Below are 23,911 nucleotides of genomic sequence, written 5' to 3'. Positions count from 1 at the left end.
ATGTCTATCACATTTTCAGTCTAATATTTTAAGAAGCTCTCCCTCCCTTTCCAATAACTGCTTTTACCTCCTCGACCTATATAATCGTATCTTTCTTCTTTCATCTTCTCTTCATCAGGCATGCTGCTATCAGAGCCTTTCCTCTTATTTGGCCGAGTATTCCTCTGTTGCTGGTGCTGGTGAGAATTCTGTTTTGGTGCTGCAGTTTGGGAATTCATTGCTGGTCTGGGACTATTTGCTTGCGCACGCGTATAATGACCCTGAAAATAATTTTGTGATTAATGGCCTTAAATGCAATTTTAATTAGCAACTTTAAACATGTATTTTTAATATTCGCAATATACGAAAATACTTAGGTAAAAAGATAAATGTATCTACGTGGACTGTGTTGCTGTTCTGGTTGGAACGAGACCGTCGGCGTGAAGTGATGCCAATATTTTCACCTTTCAACAAAGAGTGAACAACATCATCTAGAAAGGTCATCTGAACCATAGAAGGATCAACATTCTGAGGTTCTAACACCTGGTTTATTAAAAAAAAGAAAAAAATAATAATCAGCAGATGTTCAGACACTGCCCAATCTGTATTTTCTGTATCGCTGTTCACCAGCCTATTTTGTGTGCTAAAGACTACTCAGAGAAAAGCCTACTTCATCCCGACAAGCAGAATTGACATATGACTCTCAACAAAGGCTGGGAATAGCGTAAAACCAGAGTGTTTCTGTCTTTACATATCACTGTAAAAATAACTTTTTTTTTTTAAAGAAAAAGTACCCCACCACCACTTCCTTCCCCTTCACTGACCTGCAAATTTGAAATTAAAAGACACTGAGCTCTTCATAGGGTAACCCTTAAGTAGCAATTACAATATACAAATATTTTGTAAAATTTATTTAATATACTATAAAATAACTGCAGAAGCACATTACAATATTGGTCCCAACAGAAGCAAAACTGCTGAAAGAAAGGAACCAAAATGACCGAACAGAAGAACTCTAAGTCTGGCAGAGTGTTACTAGTGAGGGATGATATTTCAGAAAGAAGGAAATGCTAACCCGATCTTTAACCAATGTATCACAAAGTGAAAAAAATAACATTTGGGGAAAATTAATTAGAGCAAATTAAGGGAAAGAATGTATTTGAGCATTAGACTAGTCTTAAATCTTTACTGTCACACATGATTTTGTCAGTCATTTCAAGGTAGATGGGTCATTCACTATATTAACATTGAGTCAGTACTCTGGTCTCCTGAAATAGAATTCATTACTGCCACTAAAAATGCCAGCATTAATTCTTTTTGTAACATCAACTTTAGAAATACAACTAAAACCCACCACAGTAAATGTTAATTAGGGCTGCAGTAAATGCTTAATTCAATAAATTGCAGAAAGTGGATATTTCATTTGCTTGGGAGAAGTAATCGCTACTGCAGTGCTAAAACATTTCAGCGTTGAGAAAAGAGATTCTCAACAGAGCTGACAGGGAAGACCAGTTCTTAAAACTAGATCACTTCACTTCAAAGACTTCACTAGTCAAATAGCGACAGCAGAAGAAAAGCAAAACTGTAGGACTGGTATTAATCATACCATTGCACAAACGTTCAGCTTCAGGATGGTTTTAACTGCTAGTCGAATGCAAAGTCATGCTGTAGTTTCAGCATGGTAATAGACTTGCCCTGCCGGAACTGAACAACTCAGTGTATTTCAGAGTACCATAGAAAAATTTAAAAACTCCCAGCATGTAGTTTACTTGAAGTTTGTTTTCCGAGTATCACATAACAAACTCACCTGGTCATTCATAACAACCATAGTGCGGGTGAAGAGATCATGATGAGTAATGATACCAGTAAACCACTGGGTGGCAGAATCTTGTCTGTACACTCTCACCCTATAACCATTTAAGGAGTACGGACCTTTAGAAGGGGAAGAAATAAAAAAGCCATTGAGGAATTCAGAAAAAAAAAAAGTATAAATGGGATTTCCTGGTTCTTTAAGCTTCACAGCAAACATGTAGTGCGCGTGGCACGGACAGCAAACTACAGGCAATTCTGGCACAGCACTGCCTGTGGATTTTACTTTTTTATTCAGGAAGACATTTTGAAATGCAAATGGTACATTTAAGTATGCTTTAAGGTCAATTATGCTAACATTTTCAACATACAATTTTCTTATCTAACTAAATCTTTCTGCAACCATGATGACAAACGATGGGAAAATTCCTGCCTACAAACAGCAACCATAGAAAAGTAATCTGAAAGGCTAGAAAGTGGCAGCAGCAGGTTATACAGAAGCTATTTAACAGGCTAGTCACATGCCCAGATGCTTTGCTGGCGAAAAGATTTACATCTTGGTGGTTAGGCTCTGCATCTGCCAAGTCTTTCCCATAAGTGACCACAGAGTTTCTCTCCATTACAGCAGTCGGAAAGGCAGCCGAATGATCCCGTCCCTGCTATGGCCACAAAGAATGCTCAAAAACACACACGCTATGAAGACTTTAGCTCCTGTTTTCAGATGTATCAACTGCAAAGAAACCCTGCAACGCTGTACCTTTGCGAAGATCAGTTTAATTCGCCTCGAAAAGCCCACGGCAGTGGGGAGACAGTATGATACAGTACTTATTTTGTAGTTGGTTTCAAGACCCAGAAATTGAGTCATCAATTTTATTCATGTTCAGTGTATCATTTGATCACTGGGACCCTAAGTTTCATCACACTTAGTGTTCATATAGCATTTTGAATGACCAAGCAGCACTGCCACCGAGTTCAGTTCCGACTGTGTGGGTTTCGCTACTTCCGCAACCAAACTCCAAGTCAGGCATACAGGGACAGAAGCAAAACCAGTCAGTGACAACCTACAAAAAGCTTGACTTACATGATTTAAGAGTGCCTAGTTGCTCAACCTCACAGGCAAGGCCAGAATTCCCCCATCTTTCCTAAAGATCGCTTTTTTCCCAATCCCTGCCCAGTACATTAAGTAAGCTCAAACATCTGCAGCCAACAGGCCAGGGACCTCGCAGGTGACAGCTTTCTCTAGTAAAATATCCATATTCACATGACTGTGTCCATTATACTCTCTGCATGAGAAAGCTTGTGATCATAAGGACTGTGTTTAACGTCAACATTTGAGAGATCAAGAGAAGTGCAAAAGCAGAAATAATTTAGACATTTCCAAGTCGTCTTAGGGTTTAATTTTGGAACCTTAGCCTTCTGAAATACCTTCTGCATGTGATTATCTAAATTTTAAAACAGCTGGGAAACAGAAACACATTGCAACGGCACCCTTCTTTCACCCACATCCACAACATTCACTGCACAACTGAAACCTCAAGACCCAGTGAACCCTCTGAGCTACCGGTGTCGACTCATCCCCAGAGCACATTTCCAGCTGCACAGACAAGGGTCAGAAGCGCGCCAGCACGGGCACTGCCAATCACCGATACATACGGGCAGAAAAAGAGGAAGAATCTACAAGCTTATGTCTCACATTCCTGGTCTTGGACGAGACAGAGTTCCCGTGGGGACACATTTCCTGATGGCTTCTCTCCAACCCTTACTCCATATGCCCCTGCAAAACGCCTCCAGCTCAGCTCCCACACTTCTGGCTGTCTGACCCAACCCAACGTGTCTCAAACTTTTCATGGCTGTCCCAAAGCTCTGCCTTGTTCAGACATTCTCAGTAAAAGTCTCTTCGTGCAAATTTCCCATTCCTACTTTCCTATCCCAGCTCCTCCTCTCTTGCATTCTACTGTTAACTGCACAATGATTTTCAGTCTCTTGCATAACCAGAACCAGCCTCTCCCCAGCTTCTTGTCTCATTTTAGCATTTAGAATTCCAGGCCACTGGCTTCCAAGTCCTTTCCCAGTCTTCTCAGCTTACAAGCTGCATCCTCCCTTCTCCATCAGCTTCCAGCTTCTCTTACGCTCTTCTGCACTGACCCAGTGCCAGTTTCTTTCCTCTTACTCCTTGTTATAATCTGTGCCTGCCCTTCATCCCAGCTGTTTCCTATCTATTTTTAAAAGAGACTTTATCTACCTTTAAAAACAGGGGGGGGTGGGGTTCTTACGTGCTGCTGGGGTGTCAGGAAGGAGAAAGATTAAACTGCGGTCATACGACACGGGACAGCTCAGCTCCAGCCCGGCCCAGCCCAGCCACAAGCAGCCATTACAGGAAAAGCCTGGCTTTGTCTCCAGGCCCTGGCTGAATCATGCTCAGCTACACATTGTTGAAACAGCCTGTGCAGTACTATCAGGAACTATCTTCAGGGCTGAAGCACACTCAGTGTTTCAAGAGTATTATGCACGCAGCCTCAGAGATTGTAGTGATAATAAATCTAATAGGAAGAAAAATTCAAAGATTTTAATTGTTAAAAATCAAAAGACACTTTACTATGTTCCTTGAACTGGTTTTATTTGTCCCAAAAGCTTTCAACTTGGCCAAGTTTGGGAGGAGTTTGGTTTTTTTGAAACAAGGAATAAACTACTTTCCTGCCAAACCTACAATCTCTACTGCGAAGCATGCTGCTGTGACTGCCGCCCAAAGAAAAGGTCACGAGGGCCAATTTTTTTCCTTAGTCTCATTCTTGTGAATAATTGGACCAGTTTTGACTAAAATTCCCCCTCCTCAAATTGGCATGTTTCTTTTCAAACATTCAGAATCTGATTTTAATATTTTTCTCCAACCCTCCTCTTAAACTGCATTTTAACGGTGATAGTCAAAGTAGAAAACACTAAGATACGAGATGACGGCTTCAGCATCATGAGACAACAAGGAAAAGGCTGGATTCTAAAAACGCTGTAGAGGATGAAGTAAGAGAATATGGTAACAACCTTAATAGATGCGTCTAGACAAGGTAGAACTGAAAATGTTGCTTAAATTGCAGGGAACAGGAAAATGGTAATAACGGAGAAGGTGAAGAAAACCAGAGAAGGGAGGGGAGGAGAAAGGAGGGATAACATGACTAGATTACAGCAGCTAGCACTGCTAGAGGGCTGTCTGTAAGCCACTGCAAGGTTTGAGCCAAACACAAAGTCTCCGTGGCCAGGAGCAGATTATGCCCCAGGAGAACGTGACAGCAGTCTCCGCCAGCTGACCGCTGTCCCGCGGGGCTGAGGCGGTGGCACCGCAAAGGCCCACGCGGTGGATGGCACGTCACTGCCTGAGGAAGCGTGTCCCTCCTCGGGCCACACTGCGTCACATCAGGTGAGCAAGTGCATTTGAACTGCAGCTTCTCCTTAGATGAGGAGAGCTAGGCTGCAAGGATGTTTGGATTAGATTCATCTCATAATCTAAAATACTCTTAACTTGTGCACTTCGAAGCATCCAAACATCTGTTTGAGAAATTATATAAAATTATGTATATAAAGACAAAAATACAGCTCCTGGAATGATGGGATGTAAATGAGTTCTGTGGATGATGGGCTGGCAATTTCATTTAGATGACTACTTCAATATTCCTGGGCCTTTGCTCAAGTATTGATTCTGTACCAGTGTACACAGAGGCTTTTATAATTGTCTTATTATTGTTACTCTAATGAAATACAATAAACAAGCTCAAGTTTAGTTTCCTTTTCATATAGCCCTAATTTGATTTCATACCACCTCTCAATCCAGTTTGGGCTGCAAATTTCATCAACAGACTATTAATTTATGTTGTATCTGAGGATATTAAGATAAAATCTAAAATGACTAACACTGACGTACCAACTTACTATCCACGCGATTCCACGCATTGCTTTTTTCAGCATTCTTTCTCTGTCCGTAAGAATAATCACATCTAGTTAAATTAAAAACTCCCCAGAAGGAAAGACACAAGTTTTTTACTGTAACTTCAATATTATACTTACCATATTCCTTTGGTCTTCTAATCTTAGTTTTATGAAAGAAACCAGACAGCAAGCAAACCTCAGCACCATCCTTATAATATCAGATTATTTACTGCTCTCCTCCCCATCTTAATTTACAGAATGACTGCTTAAGCATTTTTGTCCTCAAATTGCTTTACTGCTTGCCTGGGGATTTTAATCCAGACCCACAGAGGTTAGTTTCTGCCCCTCATTGCTAGGAATCCCTCTGTAGAGCTGCCTGTCAGCTCTGCGTAAAGTTAAATAATATACTGCAAATGCATATAATATTTTTATTATCAGCAGGATTGAGCTAAAATAATTTATTCTAATCATACTAGTTTTCATGTAACTTGTATCTACAGCTTAAAATGATGTATGCATTTGCTGCAACCTTCCAGCATTAGAATCAAGTTACAAAATTGTAACTGATTTGAAAGGCACTTTTCAATCAGGGGTGAGGGTGTGGGGTGGGGATCTGAAAGTGTTCTTCATCTGTGACAGAACTGTGAAGAACTACAAGCACAGACAGATATTGGAGAAGTTATCACACGTAATAGTAACACTAACAGAGCACAGAACAGTTTTTTAAACATGCCAAAAGGTGCGTGGTTGCCATTCATACACACTTATTTTCACAACAAATTTTACAAAATATCTACGTTCAGACTAGTGATATTCAGCTTTTGCTGTAATCACTAAGACATCAAACAAGTTAAGAACAGTCTGAAGAAGTCATGCACAGCTTCTTACATAGTCTTGTTTTCTGGAATTAACAAATACGTCTGAAAAATAACTTCCAAGTTAGAAATATATTCTCCGTTGTATTGCAAATGCTATGGGATGAGCCCCACACAACTAATGGCCTTAAACTAGCTAACACAGAATAAAATAAACACAGTTTCCCACATAATTACCTTGCATAAAAATCTCCTGAACCTTTTGTTCCTTTACCCAGGCTTTTACCTCCTCATGTAACTGCGGGTTATCCCTGAGAACTGGGTTTAGACTGTCTACGTCGTCCTAAAGTAGAGATTAAAAAAAGAACCATATGTTATGTTTACTTGTAACATTTCTGTTTATTTTCCTAGATGTATTTTAGAGTACAATGTTAAGTCGTTTGATGCTAATTTTACTGATTGCCTACAAATCCCTGTGTTATTTTTAGAAAAAACTTAAAAAGCGCAACATAGTGCCAGAAGTTATTTCATGGGAACATGGTATGTCAGATCCTACATGTGGCCAGACTTGTAAGCTATTAATAGGATCACACTTTCATAAATACTGTCTTACTACAAGCTAAAATTGCCCTGTAAAGACTTCAATGTTTACAGGTATGCAGAAAGAATTGTTTAAATAATGATTAAATGCATTTTAAAAAAAAAAAAAAAAAATCTGTTTTCCGTATCTGTAAAATTTACTAGGGACATATTGAGCATAAACATAGATATAAAACCCACAAAGATAATTCATAAGAGATAGCTGTATTTTAAGAGAAACAAACATTCTGAGAATAACACCATTACTGATTTTAAAGTACGTAGGCCTTTGTTAATTAAGTAATTTCAAATAAGACATGCTTTAATTTTTATTGTATTCAGTTCTCCTGGAAAAGGTTCTTTTTCACTGAGTAGGACATCATCTGGGAAATTAAGACACCTTTGGTGGCACTGTCCTCCTAACAAGGAAAAACTAGGCACAAAATCTGGTTCATATCCTTAAAAGCATGGCTTAAATCATCATTCATCTCTAGACTTATAGAATACTTAGTTCTCTTTATTTCAGAGCAAACTTGCTATTTCTGCCTTTGAGGCTATGGCAGAGAAATAAAGCTGCACCGCAGCCTGGCAACTCCTCGTGCAGAAGATGGTCTTGGAAATCCACGAGCCGCAGGAACATTCATTTGTGCCAAGAGAACTTCAGACAGCTAAAATAATCAGAGCGACTCTCCACATACAAAATGTAAAATGTTTTATCAGTACTGCAGCTGAGATCAAGTAATTTCTTTCCTTAATCTCCAACAAGTTCCTTGATGTTTCACAATTTATTATGAAGAGCTGCAGCCACAGAATATAAAGATACAAGCAGCACTCAGGGAATCATGCATTGCTGCCAGGCCCTCAAGTGACATGAGCAATTTCTCTCTATTCATCTGGATGAGATTATTCCTGCTAACCCACTGATCACAGGATGTCTATTGCAAATTCAAAATTCACTTCCTGACACTTGAAGATTTGCTGTGCTCCATTATGGAGAATGCATCAATGCTTCAGTTATTACAGAAAATCACTCTCTCTCCTTACACTTCTGAAAAGGATTCAAAAGGAATGGTCAAGATGATCGTTTTAATAGATGTAAAGCAGAACAAAGTATAACTGAAGGGGAAGATCAACAGGACCTCTACCACCAAGTTAAAAACATGAACCAGGCAAGCATGTCGTTAGCATTATCAGAGGCACAAGAGAGTCAACACTAAAACTTATTCAAGGATGGCAGACTAGCAAAACACTTCCTCTCCCGAGGCAATCTAAAAAGGGTATTAGCTGTTCTACTTTCCTGTGCAAATCCATTTTTGCATTGATCCTACATACAGGAGCAACACCAACTCTGGAAAGAGGGAATGATTTGCCAGGGGAACCCAACAGACCCTGGAACTGGAGCTGTGTGATGATCATTCATCTGTCCTCCTTCCCATGCACTCTCTTTCACAGCAGCTGCAAGAGATTCCTGTACCAAAAAATTCCCCTCTCAGATCCACAAGCATTAGACCTAAGCAACAGACTGAGGCACTGCAATACTGGAAGTGTGGCTGACTTAAAAATGCAGTTAATATGCAGATCTCGTACATTCTGAATAATTCCTTCAGTCCCATCTATGAAAATTTTTATTTTTGTTTCAAGACTACATACATTGATTAGGTACCATGAAGTCAGACCTGTTACTCTTAACGTTATTCTACTTCGATGAGTTCTTTATGCAAAGTTTTTGAGTCTCTATGTCATCTGGAGCCACTTTTGATTTGTTTCTGAAGGCAACACACACTGCTGCTTTTCTTTTTTTAGATTTCACATCCTTCTTAAGTATCTTTGCCTTCTTTGAACTTGACACTGAAGATACTGGTGATCCTACAGACAGTACATCTGAACCTCTTTTGTTCTATCTCCTATTCCGAGCCATGACATATCAATACCTTTGACTGAGAGTGCCTGGTGTGAACACTTAGAAAAGAAGGCTGCAAAGTCCGTTTTCTACTTCTTTCCTCACTCTTGGAGAAAGATGAGCTCATCTCAAAGATGGCCTTAAGCACACTGCTTTAGCACATACCACAAACTCTGGCAAAAACAAGGAGACAGGGCAACAAGCAAGGCTGATGACTTGCAGTCTCTTCCCTGTCTTAGCACTGAAGGCGAGCAGATGACTCTGCAGCGCCCAGTCTTTTTCATTACCCTGTATTTGTATTGCTCAAGAATCAACAACTCTGTCTACAGATTTGAACCTTGGCAATTACGGCCTTCAGTTTTCCCCTCCTTGGTCCAAGCAGCAAGACTGACAGACAAACCAACAGAAGAATTAAATGCACTGTAGGATTTTCCTCCAGACTTTTCCTCATCTGAAAGTAGTTTCACTCACAAAAGTAAGTATGGTACCCTCTCCTAGACTAGTTTTTCCACAAGTCCTAGAATACCTCCTCCAGGAGGATGTTAAAGCTGGTCTGAAACCCTTAGGAAATGCAAATCAAATAAACAGGACTGCAATTTTCTTCTTTAAATCTACTGTAGAAAGTTCTTTATGTACTTCATACGGCAGTGCCCCTTGCTCGACAAGTGACTATATGCAATACTGGGGAGCAGACAAAGGGCATATGGGCTAGAAAGATATGGTCGAGATAATCCTTCCTGCCCTTCTGGAAGACAGTCACGTGAAGCAACATGACTATCAGAAGCTTGCCAATCTATGTCAGGTTTTTTAGATCTTTGCTGCTATTCTTCCTTCTTTCCAGACCAGAAGAGGAATTCACTTCAGGTGCAGGGGACTTCCTGCTGTAATTATCCAAAGAATACTTGAGTCGGCTGCACATCTCTCTAGGTGAGAATTCTCACCTGCTAGGGACGTGCTTGACTCCTAGGAAGTCCTAAGAAGAATAAAGAATGAAAATTTTCCCAAATAACAAAGTGATTCAGTGTTTTTCTGAGTATATCTGTTCTTTCTTCTGGAGCAAAATGATGGAACAGGTTGGAAACTATAGACCATACCATCAGGTTAAGATACTACGCCGCTCTAACCAGCAAGCAAAAATATTTGTTCAAAGAAGCATTTTCAGAAAGCTTGTTTGGACAACTGTAATTTATCAAAGCCACAGGTGAACAAGTCCAGATCACTTATAATGCTTCTAAATTCCTTTAAGTCACAAAACAAACAGGAATTTCAAAGACAGTACCTACAGAAAACCAAGCCAAAATCCAAATAAATACAGAATTCTCCTACTCAAGCCCCATCCACAAACAAAATACTGTCCAAGATACTGAGAGGCATCCGTGGATGAGCCAAACCTGGATGTTGCCCAAATACCATACAAAGTGCCTTCTGAAAGGCACAAATGACCACAAGCTCCTTTTCCACTTTGGGCCGCTGGGCACGTGTGTGGTGGGAATGCCTGCATGTTTCCACAGCTCTCTGCCTTCCAAACAAGACTTGCACTATTGAAGCAAGATGTTTCCTCAGCATTTTAAAATACTTCTCCCAGTCATTCTTCACAAACTTTAGGGGCAGAAATGAGTTCATTAAATCGAGAGATGAAACCCTGGAACACAAAGCAACAACTAAAAAGCAGATTCAAGTAGCTGCCCCTAAACCAAATCACACAGCCTGCATGCTGCTTACAGGAGGGTACAGAAACTCCAGTCACCTGTCAACGCTCCATTTTCAGTGAGGAACTGACAATATGCATTCCACGAAAACCAGTCCTGGAAAAACAGTGACTTTTGCCACAAGAAAGGCTTAAATTGGAGACCTGAAGACCAAGCCTCAACAGATGCCATGCATTAGAACCGGCAAACGTTTATCTGGGAAAGTGCCTCCTTGGCCACAGCGTCTCTGCATTTGGCTTCAATGCATCAAGGACATCTTTCTAATATCAGTAGGAACTCATTTCAGCTGGTGTTTTACAGAGAAAGACTAAGTAGATTTTGCAGTCCTCGCAAAGGTCAACACCACATTAGTCCTCACCATCTGTGGCTTAATTAACTATAGCTTCCTCTGGCTGCTTAGAGGTTTTGATAATTTAGGACACGAATTAAACAGAAACTAGTACATAACCAACTTGAGAGTCCTGTTTACATTGTTTATACAGTATATGCTGCACACGAAAACAAGCATTTTGTTAGTACTTTAATGGTAGAGGGACCTCATTTAAATTCAAACGATGCAAGTGAAAAATTCAGACATCAAAGTGTCAAAAGCTTGAACCTTCAGTTTTCTTCTTGTTTCATGAGTGAATATCTTGAAATCAGTTTCTATAAAATTAGTCCCCTCACTTGACGCCCCCACCCCCCTTTGCACCAAATAATTTTTACAACTGCATGGAACTTCAGCTGCATAGAAATTCAATTTGGAAATTGCAGTCTGAAAAACGAGGAGCAAGATAAGTCAACACCTGCCTACCAATTGCCCCAACAGTCTTCAGAGAGCAGTGGCAGCAAAAAGTTTTTTGTTTTTTTTTTTTTTTAAATCTAGACTGCTGAGAATTTATACTAGTCCTCTAATGCCATCTTTTAGAAGATTATTTTCTCCCATAAAAAAATTTCTTTCATTATTATTTTCATTCCTTGGTAACTAGCCTGCCTTTTCTTTCTTCTTCCTTTTTTATCTTTCACTGATTGTGTCACCTGACATATCTGATTGTATCACTGATCTGTAATCTCTTTCACTGATTATAACTTTTTAACAAACCTTCAATCTTAATATTGTCCTGCCTGACATCAGAGCAAGCAGGGAAAAAACCCCACAAAACAAAACAGTTACATAAAATCTGAATAGGCAGAATACGAAAAATCTTAACAACATCATCACCTATTAGTTGGTACTATCCCTCTGCCATGCTACAAGACTTTTTTCCAGTTGCAAAATATGAGAATCTAACTAAAACACAGAGAAACTGGCAGGAACTGACACCCCCAAGGGTATCACCAGGCAAGCGCTGCCAAGGCCACACGGACCACACCAAAACCCTACAGGGAAATCATCAAAATTTAGCCGAGACTAAAATATACAGATCTTCTGTTGCTTCACCCACCTTTCTAGACACATACGCATGCATAAATTGCTGGTAAACAGTATGTTCCTTATTCCTTTCTGACAAGTGAAAGGCTACCCCAGCTGCCACGCCACCGCAGCTGGTGGGCAGGAGGTCAGAGAGGCGCTGAAGGCTGCAGGGCTGTGCTGCTCCGCACAAGCCAGCCAAGAAATGCCTTTCCAGAGGGGACGGCTCCAGGGGGAAGACATCGACCCGACCTGCCGCTCGCCCCTGTAACTAGGGCAGCCTCCCTCCTGCTCCAGGCTTCTCGTGAAGGGCAATGCTAGCCAGAAACACCAAGGCTACAGAAGGCTAGAAAGTTTTCTGGGGAGATGGTAACTTCCCAGTTTACCTTAAACGGCTTTGTCTGAGCGGAGAGAAGAGGCTTAGGCTTACCAGGCGACGCTAGCGCTTTCTATGTAAACCCAGCCCACACTTGACCTATTTTCTGCTGTTCTGAGCGCACGGTCACAATTTACCTCATTCAAACCCGGCAGCTGCTGGGCTACATCTGAACCAGTTAAGTCAAGCTTGAAGGCACAACCCTGACCCCTAAATCAGAAACAAAGTCGAGCTGAGGTCAGCCCTGCTCGCACGTGCGCAGAGGCACGCCGCATGGGAAAAGGCAGGGAGGGGCAGGGATGCTCTCCCTGCGTGCAGAGGCCAGGCCAGAGAACAGGGATAACTAATCCCTTCCCAACAAGGGGCTCTGAATGCATTGTTCAGAAAAGGACAAATGTTTATAGACATTTCAGACCACAAACATTTAAGATCAGGGGTTATTTTCAGTGTCTAACAGCAACAACTGTTTCTGTAAGTAGAAAGTTAAAGCTACAGGGAAAAAAAGATGAGCACTAAAAATATAGTAATTTTCCAACTGTCAGTAAACTTAACATCTCTCAGGAAAAGCTATCAACGATTTTTCTTTTGCTTCCCACTCTTCCCTATGCCTAATACTTCTCCCCACACACTCCTACTTCCTTCCTCATTCCACCTGTTCAATAATTAAAGAGTTGACACTGATTTTAAAATTCTAATTATCAGGTTTGAGAATTAGGGGAGCAGGGCTGCGTACGCTCCTCCAAGTGATGATTTCAGGCTTGAAGAAGCATCATTGCACCAATTAGTTCAGTTCTGGAAGAATAACTCACACCCCTAAGAATACCAGAAAATTTCTATTAAAAATATAAAAGATTATTCTACGGAAAATACACTAAAGTTAGGAACATAAATGTACAGGAAAAAAATCTGACTCATAATCAAGTATTTTCCCTGATTTTAACTCACAAACACAAAAATAAACAAGAGATATTTGCCTTCCTATAAGACTACCAATGTCACAGGTACCAGAAAACTTGCTTTTTACAAGTTGGCTCGTTATTCCTCTATCTGTAGATGAGAATCTGGTATGGAAAGGCAGAAAGTAAACGAGAGCAGCATACGGAACGAGCATGCAGCAAGGAAGCAAGCAGCCACCAACGGATAAGCAAAACCAAACCTGGGCCAGGCAGATATTGTCACAGAACAACCCAAAAACTGCTCTAGTGACTTCTACAATAGTTTTGCATTTGCATTTGAAAATAGAGGTTTAAAAAAAAAAATAGATGACCCTTATGCTCACGGGTTATGTCACTCTCTCCTTGAGCAGCTGGGACAATCTGGGTCAGAAAAGCAAAATCTCGTGGAGTGACAGATGTATCTTTCAGTATCTGATCTGACTTCCCCAAACAAGTGGAAACCTGGTGGGCTGTCAGCTTCCTCTTAGAGCGCCGTGACCGTTTGTGTTTGGTTCTTCTCCATGTACAAGCAAATGAAAGGTCAAGTGTAAGGCACTGCTCCATGTCCATCTTCTCCCTCATTTTGATGACACAACCATACGTTTGCTTTTGTTTTCCACTGAATCACATTTCCTTCCCCTTCCTCACTGCAGGCTCTGTACATTTATCACGACCATCTCAGCAATATGCAACTTTGTCCCAATTTCGCATTTTGTTTTATCTACTCCTAAGAGAAACAGGGAGGGAGTACTGGTCCTACCCCACTCAACCAGTAACTCCCAAGTCATGTGGTGATACTGGAACAAGCCTTCGAGTCACTTACGAAGCCACTCAATGCCACTATGGGAAAAGAAACCTCAAAGTGCAGACATTTCCCTGAAGCAAGCAATTAGCAGAGTGAAGTTGATGCTAAACAAGGGAAGCAGCTAAGTGGGTAGATTGGAGAAAAATCTTTTGTACATTGATATTAAAATTTAAACTGAGACCCAGACACCCTGTGAATTGTGAACAGCTTTCAAAAGGTATCTAACAACTCCCCAAATCATAGCAGCTGAAGGACGAGCTGTATGGATGGAGGTGTCTTTAAGCAAAAAATAAAGTACATTCTGTTCATCATCTGTTGTCTGGACTAGTGGGCTGCTATAAAGGCAATAACGCCCCCAGAAATCAAGCCAAGAGATCAGTTCCTGCCCAGAGGCTGACCGTTTTACAGAAGACACATCTTCCTTCCATCAGGGACGGCAGAAGTTACTTGCGGCAGCTTGAACTGGCAGAGTTGGAAAAAGTATACCGCCACCACAGATAATAATAGACCGGATAGTTCATCTCTTATCTCATGGTAGTTACCTCCATCAAATCCTTTATCACTTGCATTACTCAGCAACACAGTGTTATTTGATGAGACTACTGATAACTAAGAGCTTACTGTATTAAAGAGCAAAGGTCTCTCAATTCAAATGTGCAGAAGAAAACTGTAAAAACACTATCCAATACGTGGCAGACTGACAACAGCTCCTAGAATCAACACCACCTCTTAGAAATCCGCATCAGAGTATCCCACTCTCGTGAATGACTCTCTGCTCTGTAATCTGAACTACCACCAACTTAGATTACCAGCCGTCACAGAGCTACCCAGTCTCTTCCGCAAATATCCTTAATCCTATTTATCAAACAGGAGCTCTGGGAACATACAACTTTTCAGCTTCTTTCCCTCCCCATAACTCGTGAGGGTTATGGGCAGATTCAAATCCTTCCCAACAATAAAAATATCTTAACCATTTTTTTTTGTCAAGAGGAAAGAACACATCAGATAACTTCAAAATGTTCTTGAAAGCCAGCTTCAGCGGAGATCGGTCCACTTAATTACTATTACACTAATGTTTTATTTTCAAGTGGTTTTCTGGGGTTTGTTTGTAAACGCGTCTCTTACAACAGTGCTACCTAACAGTGTTGGCCAACATGCTGATAATATGGAAGTAGTTCAGAATAAAACACATTTCTCTCACGTTTTAAACAAGTAGCGCTGTATTTGCACAGAACTTTGAAAAGTTAATTTCTAATAGGGTTTAAGGCAGCACTGCACAGAAGCAATACATCTGGGTTGGAAAAACAATTAGCACATTTTCTTGCAGAATTTCATTCAGAAGAACAAACTTCTCTGGTCTCAGGGATACGGTGCAGACCGTCTGGCCCATCACTGTGCAAATGTGGAAATGCTGCTTCTGCTCCAAGACAGCATCAGAAGCAATGCAGCCATCATCACGTGCTTATTCTCTGCCAAGAGCTCCATTCTGACCTGCTGGAGCCATTTGAGGAATTTTCCCTATAAATAACAAGAGGCCTGACCAGCTGGGATGTATGTCATATTTGGATTAACACTACAGCTCTCTGCAACTCTGCAGAAAGCAGTGGCTGTGCCTTTTATAGAACAGATGAATAATGGTCTTGCAAAGAGGAAAGATTAAATTGCTAACCAGAAAACAGGGATGTTTCAGTTGTTGCTCCAGTAAGTTCCTTGGGGTAAACTTACAAAAGTCATTCAGTATTTAAAATTGATACAATGCTCGTCTATTTCACAATACTTTTTCCATCGATAAATCTACTAGCACACAGAACCAAAAAATTCCTACTAAAAACATAATTCAAGACTGAACTACATCACTTGGCGGGGGGGGGGGGGGAGGAAGAAGAGCCTGTCAAGCACCATACTTTAGCCACCAAGTCTTATGCATACCAAAATCTGCTTTAACCTGATTTTATCTGTTGTATACCAAAGTGGCATGGAGTGGTAAAAAGAAGATAGCAAAAGGGAAGAAAACATTCACACTGGGTAAAAACTCAGCCTCTACGGTTGAAATATAATTTCTGAACTGCATGCTTAAAATTCACTACTAAAATCATAAAATGCAGATTAATTTCTGAGATGCACAATTACTGTGCTTCAAACCCATTTGCTCAGCAAAAGCATACTAAAATACTACTCCCAGTAATGCTGGCAGACCCACACAAGAAGAGGGGGATGCAGGGGAAAAACAGGAATAGTTAATTTTTATTCAATTAAAAAGACAGGAAATATTTGCTAGATTGAAGGGGGGGATCAGTATTTACAAACCATGGTAGTAAAAAAACCTTCAGAACTATATTTAATTATGTAGTATACTGTCAAGAAGACATGAAGTTTGATCAGGCAATGTACTGTACACCAAGCCCTCTACATCAAAACAACTACTGCACTTTTTGTTTTACTAGTAAAGTTATTCCAATGTCTAAGAAAATAATGAGATTCATACTTGGTTTTAATTGAAAAAAAATTCAAGTTTGTGTAAAATTTGTATAAAATTCCTTGAGTTTCTCCCCAGATGCCTGGCCTGGAAAAGGAATTCCATATACACACCTGGAACTGCTACAGCTCTCAACCTCTACTAACTGCAGCTTGCTGAAGGCTGTGGAGCAGTTCTCATGAAGCACTAACCCTAGACTACAATTAGGTGTAATTTCAAAAATACACTTTGTAATAAAAAGTTACAGAGCAGCAGCCTTGAACAAAGCAATGTTGTATCACAGGACGGAATGAACGCAAACAAAACCATGAGCACTTCATCAAATGAGCTATTATGTTTATCACATCAAGCTAAAGCTGAATTCTGGTAACAATACATTTCAATGAAACTCAATTTCCCCCCTACCTGAAATGCAGGAAGGCCTACTCTTTTCCCTCCTTGGGTAAGCACTCTCATGCAATGACTGCGGGATTTTACCCTCATTGACGCTTCAGAGTTCTCCAAAGCACTAAGGATTCCCAATTCCAACATACAGCAACTATTTGGGAAAGCAAGATACTGGCAAAGCACCATCTGGTTATAAAGTGAAACAGATTACTCTAGGAGCTGACTTTGTGTCTGGATTATGAAAATACTGTTGGTCAAGAACATCGCATAAGAAAAATACTTTAAACTTTCATTTTTAATAAATCAAATGTGAGTATTGGAAATTTTAAGGAAACGGAACCAAGGATAGGCACCCTTCTGGTACTACTGAGCAGTATTTTCCATGGGCTTTTACTGGTGAAAAAAGTAATCATTTGTGATCAAACACAGGAAGCTCCTTACCCAGAAACACTGGATGGATTTGTAAATTCAGTAATCCCAAGACTTCTTTTGAGAAGTACTAAGATACTTCAGTGAAAGGATTTGATCTTCACCTTCAAAGAAGAAACAAGTTTTGTTCCATCTGTTCTGTTTTGAATTTCTAACTTTTAAATTATTTATTTCAATGCTATCTCCTGGAGTAGGATTAATGAAGTCAAATCACTTAACCGACCATGATTTTTGAAAAATTGTAGGACGAGTAAAACAAGTTTCTCTACAACAGTGGAAGGAAACCTGTTTTCCTATGGATTTGAGACCTACCTCCACTGTAGCAACCTCAGCTTATCCCAGGGACCTCACAACTCTTTTCCCCTTCCTCCTCATGTACCTTCCCACAGCCTTCAGCTGTTCCACCTAAACTCACTCCTACTACCTGGAAGAGCCACGCCTGCCTCCTGACTGATGGCCTCCCCTCCATGCCACTCATTTCCCCAAGGGTTGTCAGATCTGGAAGAACTCCACTCCTGTGTCAAACCTCCCTGAGAGAGACAAAAAAGTGACTAAAGCCCTTATTTCTTAAGAAATCTATTTTGAGAAAAAAAGACAGATGAAATCCTCAGGGAAGCAGCTCTTTTTCAAAGGGAGGCACAAACACAGGCTTAGGAGAGATGATGTACGTCTCCCTCTGGGGCTCTACAAATGGAGGGTGCCAATCCCTCCTCCCTCATTCCTCTCTCCTTGCGAGCACTCCCATGAAACTCTTCTGACCCACACGTGTAACTGGGAGCAAGGACTAGTATGACTCATCTGACCCACTTCTAGCTGGAGGCAGCCTTTTGCTTCCCCTCACATTGGAAGCATACACTTAAACATAGATGTGTCAGTAACAAGCTGTTTAGACCACTGCTCTTCACAACGCTGCCAGAGAAGCCAGCTGGACTGCTTATGGGTGGTCCAGACACCAGAGACACAGGGAAGAATAGGGACGGCTCTCAAAGACGATGCTGAGTTAAAGATGCAGAAAGTCATGCGTGCCTCTGTCGCCCGTGGAGGAAACGAAAGCGGGAGGCGAGCACATGACGGCCGCGGCTGCCAGCTGGCCGGCACCAGGAGTTCCCGAGCTGCTTCTGTCAACCTCAAAGGGTGGGACCAACCCAAAAGCTGCTGCCCGCCTGGTCAGTGGAGGTACAAGTTTATGGGAAAAGCAGTTTTCAGCTGCAGTAACTATTTTTAAGCCTGAAGTTTAAAGTAAGAGAAGTCTGAAAGATGAGGGCACTGTATGATTACGGGGTGCTTAAAATACAGACAGAAAAATATTATTTTATCCCTGTTTCAAGATGTTTAAAGAATTTTTTGTGTACATGTCCTTACCAGACAAGCCACGTTACACGACTGGCTTGCTCTTATGAGCAAACAAGTCATGAAACCCCAAAGCATCCAGGCCTGAAATACCCAACGTCTGCCCATAATAAACAGAAAAGGAGAGTAACAGAGTTGCACAATGCCCTTTTCTCAAGCCTTACTTCGTGGCATACAGAACTTGAATTTGTAACAGATCAAGTAAGATTAGCCGCAGCATTAGATCCTGAATCCAAGGTACCTATTTCATGATTAGTGAGAAAGTTTATTATTATTACTTCAACAACCTTGAAGGCGTGTTAGACATTTGACCTGTCAGCTCTCAGACATGCAATGCACGTTTACAAAAAGAGCAAAGTACACACGCCTATCACTGTGCATGTAACACCTCCCACAGGGGATTTTTCAGAGCCCTATCTTTACATCTGCAACCTTCAGCACAGAGGTAGACAGACAGACCTCACCATTTTGAAACACTAAGGCAACGAGGCTTATCGTTTTTTTTAAAAAGAAAAAAGAAGAAAGAAAAGGTTGTTCTGAAGGAGAATGTGAGTAAGTAGGGCGGATTCAAGATTCCACCAAAGAGAACCAAAGTGTGTTCTTGACTCATTCTTAGCGGGGTTTTTTTTCTTTGGTTTTTTTTTGTTGTTTGTTTGGGTTTTTTTAACCCCAGTATGCAGGAGGACTTTTTGAAGACTGTGTGCACATCTTTCCACTTCCTTCCTCAAGTAGTGAAATACCCTCTTTGCAGGAAGTTTAATGATTGTGAAGGAACTTAATTTGAATTCTTTGCCGTGGCTCAGCTGCGCTCATTTGTTCAAGTGCTGTGTGCTCACAAACCCTTTGGAAATATATTATCACACACACGTGTGTGTGTGCGCGTGCGTGTGCACGTGTGTATTTGGAAATATATAAACTATCATGCACCCTGCTCTGCCCGACCCAGACAGGCAGCTGAAACGCACTGACTGCTTGGGCAAAGCGGAGTCTTTCCAGGTCTCTCCATAAGTGTATTTTACTATGGAAAAACACAATATAATCCACTTTTTGTTATTCTTTATTTGCTTGTCCAAAGTGTAATGCAGTTGACTCCAGCTGCTTCGGCCAGTAACAGCAGAATCACACACTTCAGCCCCATAGTGCCCGTGACGGGTACTGCCAACCACCACCCAGACAAAAACACCACACTGATGAGGTCACACATACCATATGCTGCACTTTAATGCTTCACATCCCCATCTATAGTCCTTCAAGTAAACTACGATGCTTAAACAAATTAAGGCATGATCAGCTTTGCTGCTGCTGAACTTACTACGTGTATCATAACAAATAGACACATAGCTGTCACAGAATAGTATAAGTAACTTATTACAGAAAACCATTTCAATTCTAATTGTTTAATTTAGGTCACACTTGTAATTGTGTAGGCTTACTGTAGTTGTGCTTAAAATATTTTAATAACAAACATATTTAAAAATAGGTTCATTTTCAATCTATAGCAAGAGCCACTATAAAACCTACCACATTTGTCAATTTTTACTTAGTCACAATATACATGATATACTGTGAATGTAAAGTAGAAAAATATTGAGGACCTAACTTACACATCACATTTCAAGACTCCGTTTCCTACGGATACTAGTTTGACATAGAAAATGCATGTTGTAAATTTTACGTCCATCATTCCTGCAAAGGAACATAATTTTCACTTCATTGCTAAGCAAAGTACCACAGCAAATGTTCCTATCTGCTTTTTCCTCAAGATCCCCTTGTCACCACCATAAAAAGAACTACACTACTAAATGGTCTGACCATCCCAGATTAATGGATGAGTCATTCTCAGTCACACACAAGTTTCACGTAGACAATAATACCGTTTGCATCCTCTATGAAGCAACAGAGATAAAAGACACCGGAAACAAGTTGTAGGTTGGTGTTTAAGGCACCGCACATACAGAAGCCAAGGAATTTTTACCGAGCAGGGCAGGATTCAAAGCAGTACACACATAAGGGAAAAGAAAAATCACATAACACATTTAGCTGTAAAGAACAAATTCACTGACAAGTGCAATACTTGCTATAGAAAACCTTGTGAAGATACGAAAAAATGGAAAAAGGCTAGTAAAAAAAAAAGGCAGCTGCATACCCTACTTTTAATAATGATATTCATCTAGCTCTTACGAAGGTTGTTGAATCTCTTAACAATTGAAACATGTTTATTTATGCAAAGAGCAGGCATGGCATGGGAATCTGTGGTTCACGATTCCCCAGCGAGTCCTGCCAAAGTCTCTTTTACTCCTGTTCTGGAAGAACCACTTCTGGTAAGGGCAGTAATTTAGTTCTTTGCCTACTCAAACTTTGTTTTTCCTGCCAAGACTAAAAGGGTGCCAAGTGTGCTGTTTTCTTTGCCTTGAGCAGTTGTCACCTTTAAACTGGACAGCACCACCTTATTCACGAAGACCTTCAGCCCAATAGTTATGTTAAACAGCACTGCACTTTCTGATCAGAACTGATCTGAGCAGAAGTCATACCAAGCGCTCCTCTGCTGCCCATTACTAGTATTACGAGTATACGCAGCAATGGGAAAAATTACTCAGTAGTTAAGAATTGTATCTGAAGTGAAATGGACTCTTCCCACACAGATTCAAACTTTGTTTGTTTTGGCAGAAAGGTACTGGAATTTTAGGCACTAACAGCAAAATGCAATAAAAAAGTGTTTAGATCACCATGGTCTCCAAGGACTTCATATTGAAAATGTACAGCCATGAGAGCTTAAACCAAAAACTAAACACATTTAGAAAGACTCAAAGTTAACTCATCTCTGCAAAGAATGGCTCCTCAGTTCTGTAACCTGCTCAAAAGCAGGTTAACAGTATTCCAGACCAAACACAGGAGCGAAAAGGCTATTTTTTTTTCTTCTTTTTAGAAAAGTAGATTTTCACAGGAAGTTTACCAAAGATGTAGCTAGGACCTGTTTTCATAGCAAAGAAAAGGATGGCCTTCCAGAAAAAAAGTGCAAGTAAAAACTACCTTACATTAAGTGACTGAATTTCCAGCATTAACAAAACAAACCAAGTAAAACAAATGAATAGAGACAATCCTCCCACTTCAGGTATCTTTCAGGAGAAAACTGTCTCATAATGATAAATTTAATATTTCTGCCTAACACACTGCTGCTACATAATTCAGTGAGCATATTTTAAAAAAATAGTTTCCGTTCTCTTAAAGACATTATCATTCACTAAAGTTCTTATTTGTACAATTAACTCGTAAAACTTGGCAATGAGACATCGCTACCCCTGCAAACAGACATGCCTATGGAAGTAATTTCTAAAACTTCTCATAATCGTTCAAATGAAGAAATCTTTATTTGATGAAAGCTCAATGTTATTTTATGTATCTACGTTCAAGATCTGAGCAATATCCAGTTAAGATGCAAATTCTGGATGTTTTAGTACTTAAAAGGAATCTCTGTCAGCAGCCTTCTTGCAATGTTAAAACAAACAATTTAGGTAACTCTTGTCTCCAAACTACTTATGATTGATACAGATCAGTATCCTGCATCTCAGGCTTTAATAGACAGCTGTTTGCTCCATGAGAGGGGGAAACAATCCCACCTCTCGCACACAGTTGCCCTCTACATGTCAAAAATGGAGGCCAGGAGCTAGGGAAACCAACCTTATATCTGGAACTATTTTTCACAAGCTACTGCTTTGTACCAGTTTTTGGTCAACATCTCTTAAAACCAAAGTTGCTAATGCTGTTAATTACGGTATTATCTACCAAGATATTATAAAGCCAGCTGTTCGTATGACATTTTCAAAAATGACACCTTCAGTTTGTATGCACCTTCCCAAATCAAGGTGCTTCTGTGTCTAATACTGTATCAGTAAATACTCCTTGAAGCGAAGGACCTAAAATGCATATAGCATTGCTATGTTACTGCCAGCCAGGCCTGGCAATAAGATTGTTTTTTTACAAAAGGCAGTCCTTCTATATGTTCAATTTGTTTTGCTCAGCTCATCTCGTAAGAAATGATCCATTGCCAAAAGGAGATTGATTACTGTTACTGGAATGAACGTTATTGGAGACACGATCTTGATAGATCTCAGGCAAAGGGCAAACGCTAGCACAAGTATTTGCTTTGTAAAATGAATCTGTAAGATTGCGGCTGGACTCTGAGGGTGAATTTACACTTCACGGCTCAGCTGATTTAAGAGGTCGCTGCTGCCAAAGGAGGATATCCCACTCTGCGCTGCGTCATCCTGACCCCCTCCCTAGAGGAAGCCACAGCACTCGCTGCACCCTGGGCTAATCCAGCTCAGCTCACCAACATCACACGCTTCCCCTGCCGCCCCCTCCCATTTTTGAAAATCAAGGTTGTGCTCGTTTAGAAGGCTGAAGATGCTAGCGTGGGGTCTGAGAGTGGGAATTGTCCTTTGCAGCAGAGCCAAGCTGTTCGAGCAGCTCGAGTCATAACATGTAACCTCACCCTGATGAGAAGCGTTGAACTCGTTTGGCTTCCCCACCACAGACACACAAAAGCACCAGCCCTTCCACAAACTGAGCCTCCCTCTCCTTTCCCCAGCATTCTCTCTCAGTCGCTTCTCTTTTTTTAGCTCTATATTTGGTATTGGGAAAAAAACATCTTGGTGAAGGAGGAGGGAAGAAGGGGTGTCAGGACAAAATTACATAGCATTTATTCAGGGCCATCTGTTATTCCAAGTCTCAAAGTACTATTTCTGTATCACCGCAGTGTACCATCCCAACCGTAAGAAAGAATTTATGGCTATTCTAATTGCAATCAGTTCAGCACAAGTTGAAGAATCGAATGTCTTTCTATTTGTCACAGAAGAGATTTTTAGACCTTTGGGGGGGGGGGGGTGTTATTGTTCCTCTTGTTCTTTAAATACACACACAGCAATATATTAATGTGTTTCTAATTAATGAAGAAGGCATTAAAATCGAGGATACTGGAAATTTTAGCAGGCTTAGAAACAACAGCAAGAGAAAGTGGGATTTCTTTTTAAAAAGTTAACATTTTCTGCTATTCACTC

At 40.6% G+C, this 23,911-nt stretch overlaps 1 protein-coding gene across 8 annotated transcripts in view; it reads right to left on the bottom strand.

Moving 5' to 3' along the window:
• The window catches only part of JMJD1C (jumonji domain containing 1C), a 171,949-nt gene that overhangs the window by 37,284 nt on the left and 110,754 nt on the right, over positions 1 to 23,911 (bottom strand). For 6 of the 8 annotated variants that reach the window (XM_087768112.1, XM_087768104.1, XM_087768106.1 and 3 more), the window contains 4 exons: positions 6,756 to 6,861; positions 1,787 to 1,911; positions 379 to 522; positions 68 to 260 (listed from right to left, as the gene is read on the bottom strand). In XM_087768112.1, the coding sequence (XP_087624238.1) occupies positions 68 to 260; positions 379 to 522; positions 1,787 to 1,911; positions 6,756 to 6,861 (568 nt within the window). Of the gene's footprint in view, positions 1 to 67; positions 261 to 378; positions 523 to 1,786; positions 1,912 to 6,755; positions 6,862 to 23,911 lie in introns of those variants that run through there. The other 2 variants (XM_087768110.1, XM_087768111.1) reach the window with 2 other exon arrangements.

Source organism: Nipponia nippon, unplaced genomic scaffold, assembly GCF_047370975.1.
Source record: "Nipponia nippon isolate SJK-2023a ecotype South Korea unplaced genomic scaffold, ASM4737097v1 scaffold_3, whole genome shotgun sequence".
In the NCBI taxonomy this organism is placed as follows: domain Eukaryota; kingdom Metazoa; phylum Chordata; class Aves; order Pelecaniformes; family Threskiornithidae; genus Nipponia; species Nipponia nippon.
The sequence above is the reverse complement of the archived record's forward strand: the minus strand, read 5'-3'. Positions and strand labels throughout refer to the sequence as shown.